General features: G+C 42.2%; 1 protein-coding gene across 4 annotated transcripts in view; it reads left to right on the forward strand.

Annotated features, from left to right (window-relative positions):
• Positions 1-23,036, forward strand: part of LOC140212613 (Y+L amino acid transporter 2-like) — a 75,272-nt gene that overhangs the window by 40,789 nt on the left and 11,447 nt on the right. For all 4 annotated transcript variants that reach the window (XM_072283624.1, XM_072283622.1, XM_072283621.1 and 1 more), the window contains exons 5-8: positions 3,968-4,091; positions 12,626-12,729; positions 17,671-17,767; positions 20,324-20,473. In XM_072283624.1, coding sequence (XP_072139725.1) covers positions 3,968-4,091; positions 12,626-12,729; positions 17,671-17,767; positions 20,324-20,473 — 475 coding nt within the window. The remainder of the gene's footprint in view (positions 1-3,967; positions 4,092-12,625; positions 12,730-17,670; positions 17,768-20,323; positions 20,474-23,036) is intronic.

Here is a 23,036-nt window from a genome sequence, read left to right on the forward strand (position 1 = left end):
AGAGAGAGAGAGAGAGAGAGAAAAAAATAAGTAAATCAATTGCGTTATTGAACAGATTTTTAAAAGTGTGCACAAAACAGAAATACTGTATATTAAAAAAAGTGAGGTAGTGTCCAAAGCTTCAATGTTCATTCAGGAATCGGATGGCAGAGGGGAAGAAGCTGTTCCTGAATCGCTGAGTGTGTGCCTTCAGGCTTCTGTATCTCCTACCTGATGGTAACAGTGAGAAAGGACATGTCCTGGGTGCTGGAGGTCTTTAATAATGGACGCTGCCTTTCTGAGACACCACTCTCTAAAGATGCCCTGGGTACTTTGTAGGTTAGTACCCAAGATGGAGCTGACTAGATTTACAACCTTCTGCAGCTTCTTTCGGTCCTGTGCAGTAGCCCCTCCATACTAGACAGTGATGCAGCCTGTCAGAATGCTCTCCATGGTACATCTGTAGAAGTTTTTGAGTGTATTTGTTTAATGCTAAATCGCTTCAAACTCCTAATGAAGTATAGCCGCTGTCTTGCCTTCTTTATGCCTACATCAATATGTTGGGACCAGGTTAGATCCTCAGAGATCTTGACACCGAGGAACTTGAAGCCGCTCACTCTCGCTGCTTCTGATCCTTCTGAGGATTGGTATGTGTTCCTTTGTCTTACCCTTCCTGAAGTCCACAATCAGCTCTTTTGTCTTACTGACACTGAGTGCAAGGTTGTTGTTGTGACACCCCTCCAGTAGTTGGCATATTTCACTCCTGTACACCCTCTCGTTACCACCTGAGATTCTACCAACAATAGTTGTATTGTCAGCAAATTTATAGATGGTATTTGAGCTATGCCTAGTCACACAGTCATGTGTATAGAGAGTAGAGCAGTGGACTAAGCACACACCCCTGAGGTGCGCCAGTGTTGATCGTCAGCGAGGAGGAGATGTTGTCACCAATCCGCACAGACTGTGGTCTTCCGGTTAGGAAGTCGAGGATCCAATTGCAGAGGGAGGTAGAGAGACCCAGGTTCTGCAATATAACCTAAGTCCTTCAGTGTCATGGGCTGTAGATTGATGGTGCATGAGATGTTGTCCTGGTGCAGCTTGTCTTTCACTGAGCAAACACTGAAGGGCAGCACCGATTTGGGGGGGTGGGGGCAGCCCCAAACCCCAAACCCCATACAGATTCCAGCATGCTCACAGAGGCCTCTACTCTCTCCCACACCATCTCTGGCATCTCCTCTCCTAGGCAGCCGCAACAGTTGACTCCGTGGCATGAGGGCCTGGTCTGTGCAACAGCTGAGGCAATGCAGCTCCCCACTGTCGGTTTTGCCACTGAGCAAGTGCAGCATTCTACATATCCAATGTTGATCAAGGTATTGTCATCACACTTAAAAGGTCTAAGACAATCATTTGCACCATTTGTTGGACCCTACACCGCTTCCACTCAAAAACAGCACGCCACAAATCCAGGTGACAACGCGGTAGGCAACGAGTCCAGCTCTGTCCCTATGGAGCAGCTTGCTGCTGGGGTGGACCTGCAGTGCTCAAGGTCATTAATTTCCAGCAGTGTCTTGCGATCCTAACAAAGATATAAAAGGACGAACAATTACACCTTTGGTTGGAGCTGGAGGAGCTGCTGTGTACCCCTATCTTATCCCACTCATTGAAAACTCATCCCCTCTTGTTTTTGATAACCTTGTAATAGAAAAAAATACTGTCAACTTTTTCAGTACCACTCATAATTTTATATACCTCCCATCAGGAAACCCCTTCGTCTCTTTCACTCCAGGGGATACCAGCCCAGCTGAGGCAATCTCTCCCCAGAACTAAAGTCTTCCAATCCAGGCAAACTCCTGTAGAATCTCCTCTGCATTGTCTCCAATGCAACCACATATGTTGTGGCGGCCAGAACAACACAAAACCCTCCCAAGTGCAGCCTTAATACTGCACATAATGTCCCAACTTTTATACAGTATTCTGTCACCTGAGCCAATGAAGGCAAGCATGCTTTATGCCTTCTGCACTACCTTATCAAGCTGTGTTGCCTCTGTCGCATAGAACATAAAACAGCACAGTACAGGCCATTCTGCCCACAGTCATGCTGAACCAGCTAAAAGGCAAATCAAAAACACCCAGACATTAATCCCTCCTACTACACCACATCCATATCCAACCATCTTTCTTACATCCATGCACCTATCCAAATGTCTCTTAAAAGCCTCTAATGTATTTGCCTCTACCACCATACCAGGCAGTGCATTCCAGGTGACCACTACTGTCTGAGTAAAAATAACCTGCCCCTCACATTCTCCTTGAACCTACTGCCTTTGACCTTCAATGCATGCCTTCTGGTATTAGACCTTTCAACCCTGGGAAACAGACACTCGCTGGCCACTCTGTCTATGCCTGTCATAATCTTGTAAACCTCTATCAGATCTCCTCTCAGTCTCTGATACTTCAGATAAAACAGCCCAAGTTTATTCAGCCTCTTGTGATAGCACATGACCTCTGAACCAGGCAGCATCCTAGCAAACCTCTTCTGCACCCTCTCCAAAGCCTCAACATCCTTCCTATAGTGGGGCAGCAGAACTGTATGCAATAGTCCAGATGTGGCCCAGCAGAGTTTTATAAAGTTGCAAACATAACCTCTTGGCTTTTGAACTCAATACCTTGACTAATAAAAGCAAGCATTCCATACGCCTTCTTAACCACCTTTTTGACCTGTGGAACCACTTCAGGGAGTTGTGAACTTGGGTCCCAAGGTTCCTCTGCTGAGCAGCACTGTTGAGGATCTTGCTTTTAACACTGTACTGTCTCCTTGCATTTGCCCTACCGAGGTGTAACACTTCATATTTATCTGGGTTAAACAACATCTGCCATTTCTCTGCCCATATCTGCAACTGATCTGTATTGCGCTGTATTCTTTGCCAGTGTGCTACACTATCCGCAATTCCACCAATCTTGGTATCATCTGCAAACTTACCAACCAACCCGTCTACATTTTCATGCGGGTCATTTATATACATCGCAAACAGCAGAGCCCCACTAATTACAGACCTACAGCTCAAATAAGTTCCTTCAGCCACTAGCCTCCAACGTACCCAAGACATCTTCAAGGAGTGGTGCCTTGGGAAGGCGATGTCCAGTATTAAGGACCCCCATCACCCAGGGTGTGCCCTCTTATTGTTACTGACAAGAAGGAGGTACAGAAGCCTGAAAGCACACACTCTGTTTCGGGAACAGTTTTCTCCCCTCTACCATATGGTTCCTAAATGGACATTTGAGCCCATGAACACTACCTCACTTTTTTTTACATTTAATATTTCTGTTTTGCACTATTTTTGATCAATTCAATATACATATATATACCACTTACTATAATAGATTTATTTATTTTGTTTTCTATATTATCATGTACTGCATTGAACTGCTGCAGTTAAGCTGACAAATTTCATGACACATGCTGGTGATAATAAACCTGATTCTGATTGTTCTATGCACAAGCCAGTTCTAAATCCAAGCAGCCAATTCACCGCAGTCCCCGTGCATCTTAATCCTCTGGATGAGCCTCCCATGAGGAACTTTGTCAAATGCCTTACTAAAATCCATGTAGGCAACATCCACTGCCCTGCTGACATCAGTCTCTTTAGTCACCTTGTCAAAAACACTCAATCAAGTTGGTAAGGCACAACCTGTCATGCACACTGCTCTTTAAGGCCTTGTATTTCACCATTTAATCAGCCCTTGTCATCATGCTATGAGGGTGAAGTATGCTGAGCTGGCGATATTGTTCTCATCAGGACATACCACGAGGTTCTGTAGGGAATGTCCCTCCTCGTGGCAGCATCTACAAGAGTTATTTCCAATCTTAATCTAAGTTTTTATAGAGTTACATTGAGTATTTGTGACTATCCTAAAGGAATATTCACTTACTGCTTGGTGTACTATTGCAAACCTGTAACTGATGATCTGTTTCTCTGCTTTGTGACAGAAACCTGCCTTTAGCTATCGCTATTTCAATGCCTATTGTAACAGTTATCTACCTTCTGACAAACGTGGCTTACTACACAGTCCTGGACATTCCCACCATCCTCCACAGTGATGCTGTGGCTGTGGTAAGTCTTTGTACAGATTTGTTAAAACAAGCTGAATCAATTGCCTGATTGTGGTGACACTGATTTTGGTTGTCTGTTAATACACTGAGTTCCTTAAGCTGGGATTCAGGTTTACAGCAATAGTTATTATTTACAAAGTATGGTATGATGAGGTGGAACCTTCTGTGATCCTTCAGTGAAGTAACTTGACCTAACCCCAATGAAACCAATCTCCCTGTGGGGTTGTGCTGGAATGGTTTGGTCATTCAATCACCTCACAAAACTTCAACTGAGCAAGACACTCAGCAATGTAGCCAGTTAGAGGGGTTGAAATGTGTCTATTTCAACACTGGGAGTATTAGGAATAAAGGGGATGAACTTAGAGCATGGATCAGTACGTGGAACTACAATGTTGTGGCCATTACTGAAACTTGGCTGAAGGAAGGGCAGGATTGGCTGATGTAGGTACTGGGGTTTAGGTGTTTTAAAAGGAATAGGATGGGAGGTAGAAAAGAGGGGGGAGTAGTGTTACTGGTCAGGAATAGTATTATGGCTATAGAAAGGGAGGACGCTGCAGAGGGAGAGTCCACTGAGTCGGTGAGAAATAGGAAGGGATCAATCACTGTGCTGGGTGTAGTCTATAGGCCCCCAAATAGCCCTTGGGACGCCGAGGAGCAGATAAGCAGGCAGATTTTAGAATGGTGCAGGAAATACAGGGTTGTAGTTATGGGTGATTTCAACTTCTCTCACATTGACTGGTACCTCCTGACTGCAAAGGGGATAGCTGGGGGTGAATTTGTCAAGTGTGTTCAAAAAGGATTCTTGACAAAGTATGTGGACTGGCCGACGAGAGGAGAGGCCATACTGGATCTAGTTCTGGGTAATGAACCTGATCAGGTGGCAGACCTCTTGGTGGGGGAGCATTTTGGTGAGAGTGACCACAACTCCCTTAGCTTCAGCATAGCTATGGAAAAGGATAAAAACAGACAAAATGGGAAAGTGCTTAACTGGGGAAGGGCTAACTATGAAGGGATGAGGCAGGTACTAGCGAGAATAAATTGGAAACAGATGTTCAAGAGTGAAAGCACAGAAGTAATGTGGAGGAAGTTTAGGAACGACTTGTGCTGGGTTCAGGATAGGTTTGTCCCACTGAGACAAGGAAAAAATGGTAGGAAAAGGGAACCATGGCTGACGAAACACGTGAGGCAATTCGTCAAGAGGAAGAAGGAAACATATGTTAGTTTTAAGAAGCAGGAAGGGCTCATGAGAAATATAGGGTAGCCAGGAAGGAGCTTAAGAAGGGACTTAGGAGAGCTCGAAGCAGGCATGAGAAGGCCTTGGCATGTAGTATTAAGGAGAACCCCAAGGTGTTCTATGCGTATGTGAAGAACAAGGATCACAAGAATGAAGGTGGGGCTGTGAAAGGATAAAGAAGGCAACATGTGCTTGGAGGCGGAGGAGGTTGGGGAGGTCCTAAATGAATACTCTGCTTCAGTATTCACAAGTGAAAAGGACCTTGATCAGGGTGAGATTGAAATAGAACAAGCCTGTGTGCTGGACAATGTAGAGATTAAGGAAGAAGAAGTGTTGGATCTTCTTAAAAACATCAAGATTGATAAGTCCCCAGGGCCGGACATGATATACCCCAGGTTGCTGTGAGAAGTGAGAGAAGAGATCGCTGGAGCAGTAGCTATGATCTTTGAATACTCTTAGGCTGCAGGAGAGGAGCCAGAGGACTGGAGAATGACAAATGTAGTTCCCTTGTTTAAAAAAGGTAATAGGGAGAATCCTGGGAACTATAGACCGGGGAGTCTTACATCAGTGGTCTGCAAACTATTGGAAAGGATTTTTAAGGACAGGATCTACAAGCACTTGGAGAAGTACAGTCTACTCAAGGATAGTCAACATGGCTTTGTGAAGGGAAGGTCGTGCCTCACGAGCCTAATTGAGTTTTTTGAAGAGGCAACAAAAGAAATTGATGAGGGTAGGGCAGTAGATGTGGTCTACATGGACTTTAGCAAGGCATTTGACAAGGTCCCCTACGAGAGACTCATCCAGAAAGTCATAGGGCATGGGATCAGTGGAACCTTGGCTGTTTGGATAAAAAATTGGCTTAAAGGAAGAAAGCAGAGGGTAGTAGTGGAAGGAAAGTATTCTGCCTGAAGGTCGGTGACTAGTGGAGTGCCGCAAGGATCTGTCCTGGGACCCCTGCTCTTTGTGATTTTTATAAATGACCTGGATGAAGAGACGGAAGGATGGGTGAGTAAGTTTGTGGATGACATGAGGATTGGGGGAGTTGTGGATGGAGCTGTAGGTTGTCGAAGGTTACAAGAGGATATAGACAGGATGCAGAGTTGGGCAGAAAAGTGGCAGATGGAGTTCAATCTGGATAAGTGTGAGGTGATGCATTTTGGAAGGACAAACCAGAAGGCTGAGTACAGGGTTAATGGTTGGTTACTTAAAAGCGTGGATGAACAGAGGGACCTTGGGGTTCAAATCCATACATCCCTCAAGGTCGCTGCACAGGTTGATAGGATAGCTAAGAAGGCCTGTGGGATGCTAGGCTTCATTAATAGGGGGATTGAGTTCAAGAGTAGAGAGGTCATGTTGCAACTCTACAAATCTCTGGTGAGACCACACTTAAGAGTATTGTGTTCAGTTCTGGTCACCTCATTATATGAAGGATATGGAAGCTGTGGAGAGAGTGCAGAGGAGATTCACCAGGATGTTGCCTGGATTGGAAAACAAGTTTTATGAGGCAAGGTTAGCAGAGCTGGGACTTTTCTCTTTGGAGCGTAGAAGGATGGGAGGGGACTTGATAGAGGTCTACAAGATTATGAGAGGCCTAGATAGGGTGGATAGCTGTTTCCCACGGCACGGATAGCAAACACCAGAGGGCATATGTACAAAGTTAAGGGAAGGAAGTTTAGGGGAGACATCAGGGGTAAGTTTTTTTTACACAGAGGGTTGTGGGTGCCTGGAATGACTTGCCAGGGATGGTGGTGGAGGCTAAAACATTAGGGGTATTTAAGAGCCTCTTGGACAGGCACATGGATGAAAGAAAAATAGAGGGTTACGGGATAGTGTGGGTTTAGTACGTTTTTTTTAAGGAATATATGGGTTGGCACAACATCGAGGGCCAAAGGTCCTGTACTGTGCTGTAGTATTCTAGTATCTAGTGTCTAGGCCTTTGTCAATGAACAATGAGCCACCTGGTAGCTCTTAGGAGGTCATTGTCCTGAAGGCTGAGGCTGAGGTCAGATGGGGTCAGTGGAGGCTATTGTGGTGGGTATTACTGGTAGTGTGCCAGAGAGGAGAATTGGAGGAATCACAGGTCAGTAGATTTATGAAGGGGACCAGCAGTGATAGGTGACTGAGAAAAGATGGTGTTAAGGTGACTTGGAGACTGGTTGTGTAGGGGTGAGTAATTTCAGTGAAGTAACATACCCCAAGGATGTAAGTGCTAAGCTGCAGACTTCCCAGTGGGGTGAGCACAACTCCTGCCTAACAACCGTATCTCTAAGGGCACTAAATATTGGCTACACAGGGAATGGTGTCAGCCTGTGTCTCCCTCATTGGGAATTCAGTTGGGGGATCTGCTTGTGACAACGGGAAGTAGCATGTTGAATTTCCTGAACAGTGCAGAACGGTTCGTTCATAAAAAAAAAGTCAATCGGAAAAAAAGTGCGGCAGAATTTTCCAGACCCTGCTGAGAATAGATTTGTGTTTCTTTGGGGAAAAAATGAAGGGCGTTAAGGATGGTTTGGATGGAGCTTTTACCTCTGTGTACACTTGTGTCTTTGTGTTTAGTGACACATTGTTACAGTGAAGCAGGTTCATGCGTTTGGTAAGTGAGACAGAAGACACTGATAGGCACATTAACCATTTATTTACAAACAGTAAAACATTTGACCAAGCCACCCAAAGTTACAAAAACGACATGACTAAACACTCAGCAACACTTCAAACTCAACGGGTACTACATACATTAGGTCTCCCCAAGTTACACAACTACAAAAGTAAACTTTCAACAAACAGATACTTGGCCAAGTGTGCATGTGGGCCCTCCTATATCTGCAGCAGTTTCTCAATGGTTCTTGGCAGCACCGGTCACAACCTCAGTGTGAAGATGAGCCCCTGGAGACAAAGGGAAGCCTGCGAGTCTCTCGCACGTGCCATTCTTATTCCTCTGAGGCACCTGGAACTGTGGCGAGCAAGGCAGCCAATGGGAAAGAGCTGCTGCATCCCTTGAAAGGGTCAGTCAATAACTGACAGGGCAGAAGTGGTTTCTGACCTGCAAGTAAACTAACTCTTCACATTACATACATACGGTTCTCCACTGAACACTTGCCAGTATTCCTATCAGTAACCTCTTAAAATGGTATCATTCCCAAGTTCATTATGAATCTTCAATGTAGCTTAAAGGCAGTTTGACTCATTGTTCTTTTAATGGTTTATTGTTCAAGTACCATACAAACACTGATGCACTATCCTCTTTAACACACAGTTTCTTCAACCTGTAAACATTAATCACGTACACTGTTCTTGTTAACCTTGTTAGGCACCACCTACTCTGACAATCACTTGGAAAAGTCTGTTTCCATGGGGACAGATGGTTCCTTTGACTTAAGTACACTTGTATGTAATACTAAAATCATGACCATGACAATGGACTGGTGTTAATCATGTGTGTCCGTGTAAGACTGTAAATTAGTTGACTTAGGGAATTTGGCTATTGTCATCTCAAATAAATGTAATTGTTTGCTGTGCAACCTTGATCACAAAATCAATACAGAACTGTTCCGAGTTTGCAGCAATTTGAAAGGTAGTGCTCACTCGTTGTCGGGGTTGCAGGGTCCAATTCAAACAGCACAATATGGTTGTTCCCTGTCATGTTGTTACAATTGAATAACCATTTGTCAAAATTGTTCTGATTCTCTCTTCCCTTCCCTCTCATCTGCAAATTAACACTTTTTTTTAGTAGTTCCAGATTTTGGATTTTTTTTCTGTAATTAACAGAACTGAAAGCAATTACGTTACCCAGTCAGCCTTAATCTTTACCCTATGACAGATATCCTGTTTCTTCTGTATAAACCTTCAAATACATCTGTATTCTCAGTTTTCCTGTTACATCATTAATATGTTAACCCTATTTATCTCTCTCTACAAACCCACAGACAACTTCCAGCTTTTTCTGGTTTTGTTTCAAATTTCCAGTGTCTGCAGTTTTTTTTGTTCCAGCTTCATCAGTTTCTCCTCACAACTGTAACTTTACGTGAATTAAGGCAGTGGGGCTACTTACCCATAGCTGGGGATCTGGTTCATGAGAGCCAGGGTGTGCCCACACACCGGTGGGCCTGCAATCTATGTGTGGAGAGACCAGACCTCCTCCCCGTCCTCTGTAGTTCAGCCTGAGTCCGAAAGGAGTTCAGTTTCTGTGTGTCGCCAATGAAGAAGCACCACATGAGGCTTGTTGTTGGAGTGGCTATGTACTAGCAGGGAGAGACTACACATTCAGCTCTCCTTTTTGCAAGACTTCTAGCCAGTGTTGGAAGCTGAAAGTGAGAGCAACAAGCACTACCCATTACACCAGGGGTCCCCAACCTTTTTTGCATGCGGACTGGTTTAATATTGACAATATTCTTGCGGACCGGCCGACGGGGTGCGGGGGGGAATGGGTGTTCAAGTAGGGTTAAACCCACCTCAGCATGTCTTTTACAGTTAAGGTTGTCAACTTTCTCACTCCCGAATAAGGGACAAAAGTAGCAGTCAAATACGGGACACTTGTGTTTACCCCGAGAAAGACTACCATGACCATGAAGCCTCGGGCGGGCACCTGTGTGCGCATGCACGTACGTGCCAATTTTTTTTCCACAAATCAGTTTTGGCTTAATCTTCCTGACTATACTGTGCATACATTATTTCTACTTTATATAGGTTGTGTATTTATCATATCATTCCTGCTTTTACTATATGTTAGTGTTATTTTAGATTTTATGTGCTATTTGGTAGGTTAATTTTTGGGTCTGGTTACGCTCAAAAATTTTTCCCATATAAATTAATGGTAATTGCTTCTTTGCTTTACGCCATTTTGGCACAAAAGGTTTCATAGGAACACTCTACCTTAGTGAGAGAAATACGGGACAAGGGCGGTCCCGTATGGGACAAACTAATTTAGCCCAATATACAGGATGTCTTGGCAAATACGGGACAGTTGGCAACCCTATGTTCAAGTTCAACAGTGCGTGACAGGGAATGAGGAAAGGTGCAGCTGACTCCTGTCGTTTCCTCGCGGCCCGGTAGCACATGCTTTGCAGCCCAGTGGTTGGGGACCGCTGCACTACACTACCACACTAGACGCGTCACAACAACTATTTTAACACCAAGGAATATATGCAGTGGCTCATTTAGGTTGGAAACACAAGTTAAAGTTTCTTGCATTAACATACAAAATGCAAAGTATTATTAATCATCATCTGCTGATAACTTTCCAACACTAACTGTATACCACATCGTGCTTAAGATATCATAAATACCATTGTTTCTTTGAAGTATTTAGGGCTCTTTCCTCTGTCAGAAACATGGCTATGATAGAGGTGAGGGTTTGCAAGTACTTCAACTATAGTTTAAAGCTTTAAAAGGTTTATTTGTCGCATGTACACTGAAGCATCAAAACATAGTGAAATGCATCGTTTGTGTCCTGAATGTACTGGACTGGGGGCAAGTGTCACCAGACTTCGGGTGCCTACATAGCATACCCACAACATACCAACCCATACAGTCTTTGGAATGTGGGAGAAAACTGAAGAAGCTGGAGGAAACCCATGTGGTCACGGGGAGAACGTACAAACTCCTTACAGACAACGGTGGTAACTGAACCCTGATCCCTTGCACTGTAATAACATTATGCTAGCCACTATGCTACTTGGAGTACCTGTGGATTTTATAGAATCTCTTCAGGTTATCAGGTGATAGATACAATATTTCTGATTTCTGATTCTATTGTTCATTAAACTGCCCAAAGCTGGAGTCCGGTTTGTTTTTTTATTTTAATTATCTTTTGGGATCAGAGTGACCCGGGCAAGGCCAGCGTTTTATTGCCTCTTCCTAATTGCTCTTCAGAAGGTAGTGATGAGCTACTTTCTGGAACTGTTGCAGACCTTCTGGTGAAAGTGCTCCAGCAATGTTAGACCCAGCAACAACAGAAATGTATGGCTGGATCTTCAAGTCACAACGTTGGTCAACCTGATGTGGTACTTTATCTTCAACCTTATCGTTTTCCTTGTCTTTAATAGTGGTAGAGGACGTGTTTGGGGGATATTTTTGGAGATAAACAGTTAATGGACCCACTGTCCTGCAGGACTGACAATCAGGGTTCAATCCTGACCTCAGGTGTTGTCTGCGTGGAGTTTATGTTCGTTCTGCCTGAGCTAAGTGCCGCTAGTGAGTTGAATTGGATGAGGGTGGGGACGTTATGTAAATTGATGGAAATTTGAGGAGAATAAGAAATAACATTCATGTAGGAAGATAGTGTAATGGGTGGGAGGTGGCGGATGGTCAGAACAGGCCTAGTGAGCCGAAGAGCCTGGTTCTCTTTTGTACTTCTTTCTAACTGAGGTGATGCACACTACCATCACTGGAGGGGGTAAATGATTAGGGTGGTGATAAGGTGCCAATCATGTTGGTTGTTTTTCCTTGGATAGTTTCAGGCTTCTTGTGAGTTGTTGGAGTTGTTGATGGAGTAAGCTGTACTCCATCGCCTATTGGACTTGTGGCTTGTAGATTGTGAAATAACGGTAAGAATTTATCATGAGGATGCAACTGAATCAGCTCATTATCTTGGTGTGTGGTTGTGTGGGTGGGGGTGAAGATAGCAAGAGGGTTTCTGTTTTCCAGTTATATTATTCATCAGAGAATGTACCCAGTCTGTTAACAGGTAAGAACCTGAGGTGGGACCTTGTCTTTAATCACCTTTGGTTTGTGAGGGTCAGTCTTGCACTGTGACACAAAGTCTCATTCAGTCACTTTCAGAAGTTATTTTTCCTCTCCGAGCTGAGAATAGCCGAAGTTGCATAAGTTGCCATAAAGAGATTCAACTATTTTTTCTGGTATTCAGCTTATAGAGTATCATTGTGGCATCGTGGTTTGCACAATGCTCTACAGTGCAGGTGACCCGGCTTCGATTCCCACCACCGTCTGTAAGGAGTTTGTGCATCTCCCCATGACTGTGTGGGTTTCCTCCAGGTGCTCCGGTTTCCTCCCACAGTCCAAAGACATACTGTTTAGTAGGTTAATTGGTCGTTGTAAATTGTTCTGTGATTAGGCTCAGATTAAAATTGAGGAATTGCTTGGCAGCGTGGCTGGAAATGCGAAAGGGCCCGATCCGTGCTATATCTCAATAAATAAATAAAAGTTAAGGATTTATATAACGCTTAGTGGTCATCAGGAACCATATTAAAATAACCTCAGCAGAAGTACTTTATTTTCTGTCTATTAAGTATTAAGTTTTTGCAAACAAGTTGAAATTTAGACGTGACTACTGTATGTTTCTTTAGACTTTTGCAGAGATCGTTTTGGGTTACGTGAAGTGGCTCATACCATTGTCTGTGGCAATATCCTGTTACGGTGGCCTTAACTCATCAATCATTGCAGCGTCCCGGTAAGTCTGAGAAGCACAGCTTGCTCTTTAATAAGCTGGAGACTGACCCTGTGGAAGGAAAGGGAGATACTTGTACATCATGCATTTTAAGACATTTGGGTGGACAAAGTTACTTTGTAGATAACAAAATGCTTTTGAGGTATTGTCTCTTGTAACTTGGGAATGGTGTCATCCTGTTTGCACAAGCATTGATGGTGTGTTCAGTGTAGGATGCTGAGATGTTATTTACTACGTGGTGTGTGAATGACCTTTACAGTACATTCTGAGTTATCATGCATCAGTAACTGAAAAGCAAAAACAAAACTGTAGATGCTGAAGTAAAAATGTTAAATGTTGGGGAAATTCAGCAGGTCTGATGGTATCTGTGGAGAGAGAAACAGTGAAATGTTTCAGGAACCCCTTTTCAAATTCTGATGAAGATTTGATAAGAAATAGTAACTGTTGAGAATGAATAGTTGTTTTCAAGTTATAACTTTTCTCAGCAGGATATCTTGGTGTGTCATTTTTCATAATTTGTGCTCAACAAATTTCAAATGAAAATTCACGGTTTTTATCATTTTGATGAAATACATTGTGCAACTCCATTTATTTGCTCTGTGGGTGTGGCTAACTCGTTGACTATCTCCAGCAATTTTTTAAAAATTTCACATTTGTAGCAGCAATATTTTGCATTATTTATTAAAGTTTCCTGTGTACGTAAGTTAAAATGCATAATAAATTGTTAAATTTATGGTGATAATAAATTAATGGTGCTTTCTCTTTCCTTCCACTGCTCACCATCCTATTGCAAAATGTTTTCACCATAAAGTTCAAAGTAAATTTTATTGTCAAAGTACATACATGTCGCAGTATACAACCCTGATATTTATTTTCTGGTGGGTAAATCCATAATAGAATAATGACTATAATAGAATCAATGAAAGACCACACCAGCTTGGAAGTTCAACCAGTGTGCAAAGGACGACAAACTGCAAATACATAAAGAAATATTAATAATAAGTAAATAGTAATAAATACCAAGAACATGAGATGGGTCCTTGAAAGTGAATTGGAGTAGATCCAAGGGGCTTCTCAGAAAGGAGTTGATAGATGTTCTAGAAATTTAATTACATAGGGCTATTTGTTTCAATGTTACAAGATTAACTGTATGCTGTGTACTTAGTAAAACTTTGTTATGACCATTTCTGCATTGGTTTAAGTCACTGGAAATTCAGTAAGACATTTCCTGCAGTAGTCACAGATCAGAGATGATTTCAGTATCAGACCTGCATTAAATGACTTCATGAGGAATTCTGCAGCTGCTGGAAATTCAAGCAACACACATCAAAGTTGCTGGTGAACACAGCAGGTCAGGCAGCATCTCTAGGAAGAGGTACAGTCGACGTTTTAGGCCGAGACCCTAGATGCTGCCTGACCTGCTGTGTTCACCAACAACTTTGATGTGTGTTGCATTAAGTGACTTCATTCCCCTTTCAGTGCTGTATTTTGAGGGTTGTAGAGGAAGTAGGACCTACGTTTCAGTGGTTCTCTAAAAGCTCTGTGCCTGACGTGATCCACATCAAATTAAGTTCCATATTAATCTTACATCATTTGGGACTCCCCCCTCCTACCTCTCCAGTCTTCTGCTTTCCTGATTGGCCCCACCCCTTGAAATGACTCCGATACTCTGTTGTCCCTAGGATTCCCCAATTTCTACTCTTGATTGCCCAAGATTACCCATTACCCCCAAGCTTTCCCAATCTTCTGATCAACAAATTGGCCCGCTGCTCTCCTCCCTGAGCCTCGGTACCTCAGTCTGGATGATGCATTTTTCTTCCTGCTCGGTAGAGTGCTAAAAGAGAAAGTATGACACACGATGGGAAAATTCTGCTGAAACTTGCAGCTCTGGCCCATGGGTGAAATGGCCATTTGCCATGGAACTAACAGAGCTGTAGCCAGACTCAATTCTGACTTCCAGTGATTTCTGTGTGAAGTTTGCATATTCGCCTGTGACCACATGAATTTCCTCCAGGAGCTCCAATTTCCTCCCACTTCCCAAAATATTCAGTTTGCTGAGTTAATTAATCACGGTACGTACACTCAGTAGCCACTTTAATAGATAAACCCGTACACCTGCTTGTTCATGCAAATATCTAATCAGCTTATCATGTGGCAGCAACTCAGAGCATAAAGCATGCAGCCATGGTCAAGAGGTTCGTTCACTTGTTCAGACCAAACATCAGAATGGGGAAGGTAGGTGATAAAAATGACTTTGACCGGGGAATGATTGTCGGTGTCAGGTAGGGTGGTTTGAGCGTGTGAGAAACTGCAGGTCTCCTGAGATTTTCATGCGTATCATTCTCTGGTTGTTTCAGAGAATGATGCGAGAAAGAAACAGCATTCAGTGAGTGGCAGTTCAGTGGGTAAAGTGCCTTGTTAATGAGAGCGGTCAGAGGAGAATGGCCATTACAATAGTGGTGTGCAGAGAAGATTCTCTGAATGCACAACATGTTGAAACTTGAAGTGGATGGCCTGCAGCAGCAGAAGACCACGAAGATAGACTCAGTGGTCACTTTATTAGTTGGAAGAGGTACCTGCTAGCATACCGAAAAGTTCAGGCTCGTATATGATGGTTACATGAATATGTATATAGGATTTGACTAATTTTGCAGTGGAACTATAAATGGAAGTAGAAAACCTAGAGTAAAATGTATTCAGTAAAGCAGCTATAATATAAACATAATGCTGGAAATATTCAGCAGGCCAGGCAGCTTTTGTGGAGAGTGAAATTGCTTCTCGTTTCTGATGTTGATGTTGATTGACTACTAAGGTGTTGAGTAATTGTGACCCTGGACTTTTCCTTCTCGCCCATCTCCTGAGGTAATTTTACCATCCAGTGAGAGAGAACTTCAATTTCACAAGGGCAACCTGGATTTAAGTTCAAACTCTGAAGTAGAATTCTGCTGTTATAGCTCACTGTACCATGCATTTTTACCCATGTTTATTTCTGTTCGGAAACATTTATTATGCCGTATGTTAAGTAAGTTCAGAGACAGAGGCTGACTGTACCTTGGACACAACTTGCGTGGTTGCGCTGCGACTATCTGCTTCATTGCTTTTCCAGATGTCTCATTTAGAGTTTAATGTTACAATGTGAGTTTCACTAAACAAGGCACAATTGGCTAATGAGCTGAAGACAGAGCAGTGATTATTCTCCGTCTGTTGCCAGTCTAATCAAATAAATTGGACTTCCTTTTGATGTGAAAGGAACAGGAAATGAATGCTAAAAAAAATCTGGACAAGTTCTCTCTGGTGGCTGACTTCATTACCAGATGTATTTTTGATGCTTGAATTAACTTGAAGAATTTCAAACAATAATATTCAAATTGTTAGGATAATGCAAACACTTATATTTAAAGTGAATCAGTGGTGCACACAATTGCATTTTCTTTAATTTTATCAAAACTGAGAGAGAGTGAGATGCTGTTTAAGGCCTGAAAGTCCGTAGTTGTAGTCATTAATAGTGAAAGAGCGACAGTAGGAGAAGAGAAGAAACCAGTTTTCTTGGAAGGTTGTCAGTGGGTGAAGAAGGGTGAATTTAAGGCAGATCATAATCACAGAGTTGAAAACAATTATATACCTTATTGTCGTCTAACAATTGGTACTAGAACGTACAATCATCACAGCGATATTCTGCACTTCACACTCTCTGGATTACAAATATTAAATAGTAAAAATAGTTAAAATTAGTAAATATTAAAAATTTAAATTATAAATCATAAATAGAAAAATGGGAAGTAAGGTAGTACAAAAAAACCGAGAGGCAGGTCCGGATATTTGGAGGGTACGGCCCAGATCCGTTTGAGTACAGGAGTCGACTAGTTTTGCAGAATGCCTAGATGTCCTGATTTTGCTCTTACTACATTTCCTGTCTGCATCAGATGGCTAGGTATGATACCTGTCCTATCATCTTGTGATTTGTGACAGCTGTTACATGGGTCACTGATCTTCAGTTAAGGTTTAAAGCTCCTGTAATAATGTGCTATTGGACTAGTTGCCTATAGTTCGGCACCTGAATCACCAGCTATTTTCCAGGCTCTGACTGAGGATCTGGTTCCCGCACTCCCCTTCCACGCATTAGGGCCCTGGTTCCCATGTTCCATTTCCACGCATTGAGCCTGGATTCCTATTCTCTCTTTTGAAGTTGTCTCACTCACTGGATACCGTCTTTTTTAAAAAGTCAATTAGAAGTGCTTTGAATAAGTTGCCCACACACACCGCTGGTCCTGCAGCCCTGAAGCCCTGAGCATGGCTGATTATTGGAGTTTTACTGTATTGAAAATTCCCCTCTAGGTGTGGACAGGTGATACATCGTGCTTCTTCGTATTTGAGAAATACAGATCTTGTTACTGCAGCTGGATGTGTAGCAAGCATTTCCTCTTCCTGAACGTTAAATGCTGATTGAGCGTATCGAAGCGACTGAACCCGCTGTTTGGGTGCAATTTAGGTGTCGGAGTAAATTGAAAAGGTCCGGGTGTGGAGGTCCAAGGCAAGGGATGAGCCGGTTCAGCTCCCTGCTCTGCTCTGTGCTGAATTTAAGTGTCTGTGGACAGACTGTTGTGGACTTCTGTTCAGAATGCTTGCGTTTATCGTTTGCATGTTTTTTTTCCCCCTCTGTGCACATTGGGTGTTTGATGGTCTTTTAATGAGTTCTTTCGAGTGTCTTTGTTTCGTGGCTGCCTGGTAGGAGATGAATCTCAAGCTTGTATAATGTATGCATTCTTTGATAATAAATGTACTTTGAACTTTGAACAAAACTCCAGTGGCATTTCCAGAACAATATTATTGCTGAGCTAAACTTTCTGCATTTGATTTCTTTCCAGTATGTTAAGTAGATTAATTGTGAGGAAGTTTGAACAACTGGTAAAACATTGTTACCCATTTCCAATCATTATGTTCCAGGCTTTACTTTGTTGCTTCAAGGGAAGGTCACCTACCAAATGTTCTGTGCATGGTCCATGTTTTTAGATGCACCCCCATCCCAGCCTTGTGCTTTAATGTAAGTACACTCTATGAAATGAATGTTCTCATTCTTTATCAACATTAAGTGGATTAGTGGAGCTTGTTGGGAGACTTGCATCTATTTAGTGTGGTGATGGTGATGAACAGAAAGAAAGTGTTGGTGAGTTTTGCTGGTCGGTCTCCTAACCCTCGTTTTACAAACATTTGGACAAGGGAATAGAAGCAGCTTCTTTATTGTCCACAAACATACTGATGCAAGGTAATCTTGCAGCACAGAAGTCCCGAGGTTTAAAAAATGGAATGCTTCGATTTTGTCATCATTGCGAATAAAACTAATTATTCAGCTTTAGTTTTCTCTTTAATTCCCTTCCACTTCCCCACTCTCACCATCTTATGTCACATTCTGGTAAGGAACATTAGAGATGAAAGCCATGCAGATGCAGAGTCATCTCAGTTTGTATTTGATCCGTGATGTATTACTGATATAGCCAGAGAAAATCTACGCGACATAGATACGATGGGTAGTGGAAAGGGCTATTCAACGTTTGGTAGATTTTGGGGTTTTGGTTAAAATATTTCATACTTGTGATCCTTTTCAAATTGATGGCATTCAGTAGTATAATATAATGTTGGTCTCTCTTTATCCAGTTTTGTAATAATTTCCCTAATTTTTCACTGAATGTAACTGTGCTCTGGAACGCTGTCAGAGTCCCAAATGATGCAGCCACAGTCTTTGATAAACTCGTTCTCCTTTCTGTAACGGAATGGTATCTTTGCTCATTACTTCCTCCTGACCCCGTTACCAACTGGGAAAATTTATTAGTTAAAACACAATTTCTACAAACTTCCATGTGGAGTATTCTAGCAAGTTTACAGTCACATTCTCAGGTAAACCTGCAAATACAAACATACCTCTGGTGATCTGGTATTTTAGCTTCAAATATATGATGGCTGTTATTTTTTTTAAGTGGCCTGGAAGTGGCACAATAGATTTGTCTGCTTTGCAAATGATTGAATCTCAAAATAATTGATAGGATCCTTTACATGTCTGTCCCAGAAATTTCACCTGCGTTCTCTTGAACTCACTTGCTCAAAATGTCCATTATGGATCTGAGACCCACAGAGTTATTAAGTCGTACAGCATAGCAACAGGGCCTTTAACTAAACTTGTCCACACCAACCAAAGTGCCCAACAAAGCTAGTTCCATTTGCCTGTTTTTGACTCAATCTTTCTAAACCTTCCTTATCCATCTACTTGCGCAGCTGTCTTTTGCACCAACTTCAGCCACTTCCTGTGACAGCTCATTCCATATGTACCATCTCCTGGGTGGAAAACTTAGCTCTCAAATTCCCACTATATATCTACCCTCTCACTTTAAACCTGTGCTCTTCATGATTTTATACCCAAGTCATCACCTGTCAAGTCTCCTATCCTCTGAGGAAAGAATTCCTAGTCTGTCCAACCTCTGGCTATAATAATAACAGCAATAATAAGTACTTTATTGACCCCAAGTGGGTAACTATTTTGCTCATGTCCTGGCAACATCTTTTTAAATATTTTCTACACTTTGTGCAGTTTAATAAAATTTTTCCTACAACAAGATGACCAAAACTGAACACCGTACATCACCAACATCTTGTACAACTGAAACATAACCTCCCACCTTCTTTACTCAGTATCCTGACTGACAGAGGCCAAGGTGCAAAAACCTTTCTTCACCACCCTGTCTGTCTGACTCCATTTTCAGGAATCCATCTACTTGAAATCCAAAGTCCCTCTTCTACACACTCACCAGGGACTTAGCATTTACTGTAAATGTCCTACTTTGATTTGACTTTACAACACAGAGCATTTCACAGTGATATGAATTAAACTCCATTTGCCATTCCTTGACCCATTCACTCAGTTGATCAAAATTCCCTTGTAAATTTTTGATTTTGAATCTACGTCCTATCTACTTTAGTGTCATCTACAAGTTTACTAACTGTACCTTGTATATTCTCACCCAAATCATTGATATTGAGTCTTGCCACTTGTTTTGCCCATTGGTAGTAAAATCATGATTGTCTTGCAGCTAGAGCCTCCTCTGGTATTCAGCTCCATCACTTGATGTCACTCCTCCCCGATACTGCTTCTCCTGATGTTGCAACCTTTCTTTCTTACCAGTAGCCTACCTGTTTTGTTCTAGTGGGGAAGCTGGCTGAAGTATTCGCCTGTATGAACGTCAGTCACGCACAGCTGCTTGAGCATAACAGGATCTGGCTGCCGAATTCCCTGATGCATGTTTTGAGGCAAAAAAAACATTCCTAGGCTGAAGAATGTAGAATGTCATTAACTTTTCAGTAACAGAAGTTATATTCTGATTGGCCTACTAATACCAAATGGTATACAAATTAGCTAACTTATATACCTCTGCTTACTTTGATCAGTACACTGCACATCAAAAATGCTTATGAGATATGATATAAAACTACTGAAAGTATTTACTATTTTGAAGGAAAAAAGTGAAATGTAATTTAAGTATTGAAGAAGAGTATGTCCTTGGTGCCTTTCTGTTGAGTGTCAAGTTAACTGTTTATTCTCGTTATTCAGGGAGGAATGGCTTTAATCTATCTCTGCATTGAAGATATTTACACGCTCATCAATTACTTCAGCTTTAACTACTGGCTCTTCATTGGCCTCTCTGTTGCCAGCCAGATTTACCTGAGATGGAAATTCCCAGATCTACCAAGACCAGTGAAGGTAAAATTAGTTAAAATAGACTCACTGAACATGTATTTTGTGTCAGCATAAAATGCTAGAGGAACTCAGTGTGTCAGCCAGCATCTGTGGGAGGAAATGGACAGTTGACATTTCAGGTTCAGGGTCTTCATCTGGACAGATAAAGGGTCTTCACCAGAAACTCCAACTCTCCATTCCCCTCACTGTCCCCCCACCCCCCACGGTGTTAACTGACCCACTGAGTTCTCCCAGCACCTTGTTTGTTGCTCCAGATTCCAACGTGCACTCTCTTGTGCCTCCATTCTGTTTTGGGTAAACCGTAGCTCATCTAGTGCAGCACTTGTTTGTGGAGGAGAAAACTGTGGGCTCAGAATCTGTGTCGAAGATTCTGGTACAGAAGTCCAGGGACTATCCAATGTGACACTGAGAACACATTGGAGGTGGAGGTGCCTGTTGGATGGTACTGAAGACTCTGTTATCTCAAGTGAATTTTGCTGATCGGCCAGCCTGTATTTGTCAATCAGTTGACATCACAACAAATATTGTGGTTGTTTCTGCACGGCTTTTCCTAGGGGTAATAGTAGTAGTAGTTACTGTCTGTTACACCGCTGGCATTTTAGGGCAAAAATGAAGATCCTAAATCTCTGTCTGTCCTCGGCCGCCTTCTCTACTGGGTGTGGTTCAGGGTTCTCATTTCTGCCTCGACAGTCTGGTGCCAGGTTGTGTTTGGTCTCTGACGGGAGTTTGCCACATTGAAAATGACTACAGATTTCCCTACATTCAATGGTTCAAATTAATATCAGAGAATATATACAGAATACAACCTGATATTCTTGCTCTTCACAGACATCCATGAAACAAAGAAAAACCCCTCCGAAAATGAATGACACAAAAAAACATTAGCACCCCATATGTACTTGAATAATCAAATGACTGGAAAATGCTTCAATGCAATGATGTCATGAAAACTGATACAAATTTAATTTTTTAATGTACTTTTTGCGTGTGTGTGTGTGTTTCTCTTGGAGAAGATTTCTGTGGGAAAGTAGCAAGGATCTGCTCTCAGATGTTCCCATTGTTACTTCTCAAGCATGGATCTGATACCATGTACTAACCCATGTAACTCCCTGGTTACCTTGTAATTAAGCAACAATCTGTGTCACAGCTATTATCAATCTTACATTGGAACTGCAGGAAGAATATAGATTCCCAAAGTACAGTTGGCGTTAAATCATACTTGCCAAATTGATTGAATTTAACAACTGTCTCTCAGTGTTACGTTATAAAGGATCCCTGGGATGATCTGTGGAGCTGGTAATGTTTCCCATTTATCAGTTAAGTGTAGGGAAATTCCAATTTATCACACTCCTGGTGTATTGTTCTGATGAGGCATTTGCTACAGATTATTCTGTGCCACTGTGACAGCTTCTGGTTTAGAGTCAGTGATTCAGTTAAGGATGATGACGTTTGTGCATTAAACAATGCTATTGCTATTGAACGTGCAGGAAAGGGGGCTACTAAAGACTTTCACCTCAGACATTGTGCCCATTATCTTTCACTGTGTGCTGTAAATAAATATTGACATTTCTGGTTGTTATACAAAGGTTGCTGAATGTGAGGGTGGTCTGTTTTCCCACCTGAAGAATTAGTGTTGTAGCTGGGCGTCATGTACTTAAAATTCCCACTGCTGACACGATGGGAGACTAGTGATGAAACGTTGTGGTTGTACTGAAAGAGCTTGGCCAGCTCTGGGGCACAGGTATTTATGGAGCAGGTTAGATACCTGAAGTCGTTGTTGAGTTTATCGTTATGTTGTTAATCCATGCCCTGACACAAGTACATGTATGCACAGGTGCAATGAAAAGCTTATCTGCGTCCATGAGGCATCAGACACTTAACAGTCACAAGGAAAACAAAAATTAAACATATTGTACAAAATTATATGAGAAAGAGCACAGTCAGGGGTAGTGTGCAGTGAATTGGGTAAAGAATACAATCTGTGGTAATCGTGTGCAACGCAGACAAGAGTCATCACCTTGATCTTAGTTATCATTTGGACTACCAATAGGCACTTTGATCCTATTCAAAATAGTGATGTTTGTGGAGCATCCTCTTGTCACAAGGAATAAAGCTTGGAGGGGCATTCACCAACTACTGTAGTTATAGGAACACATACAGAACTCAGCAGATCAGACCACATCTATAGAAAAGAGTCGATGGTTTGGGCCGAGACCTGTCTACACTCACCTCTCTTTTACTCTTTATATATTTGACAAATCTTTTGGTATCCTCTTTGATATTATTGGCTGGCTTACCTCCTGTATTTCACCTTTTCCCCTTCTTATGGCTTTTTTAGTTGCCTTCTGTTGGTTTTTAAAAGCTTTCCAATCCTCTAACTTCCCACTAGTTTTTGCTCTATTATATGCCATTTCTTTTGCTTTTATGTTGTCTTTGACTTCCCTTGTCAGCCACGGTTGCATCATCCTGACAGTCACACTGCAGACTGCATCTGGTTGTATACCAGCTGCCTTATCCTCAGCCCTAGCACTCCTGTTAACTTAGTTTAAACCCTCCCCAACAGCCC

Source organism: Mobula birostris, chromosome 19, assembly GCF_030028105.1.
Source record: "Mobula birostris isolate sMobBir1 chromosome 19, sMobBir1.hap1, whole genome shotgun sequence".
NCBI classification, from domain to species: Eukaryota; Metazoa; Chordata; class Chondrichthyes; order Myliobatiformes; family Myliobatidae; genus Mobula; species Mobula birostris.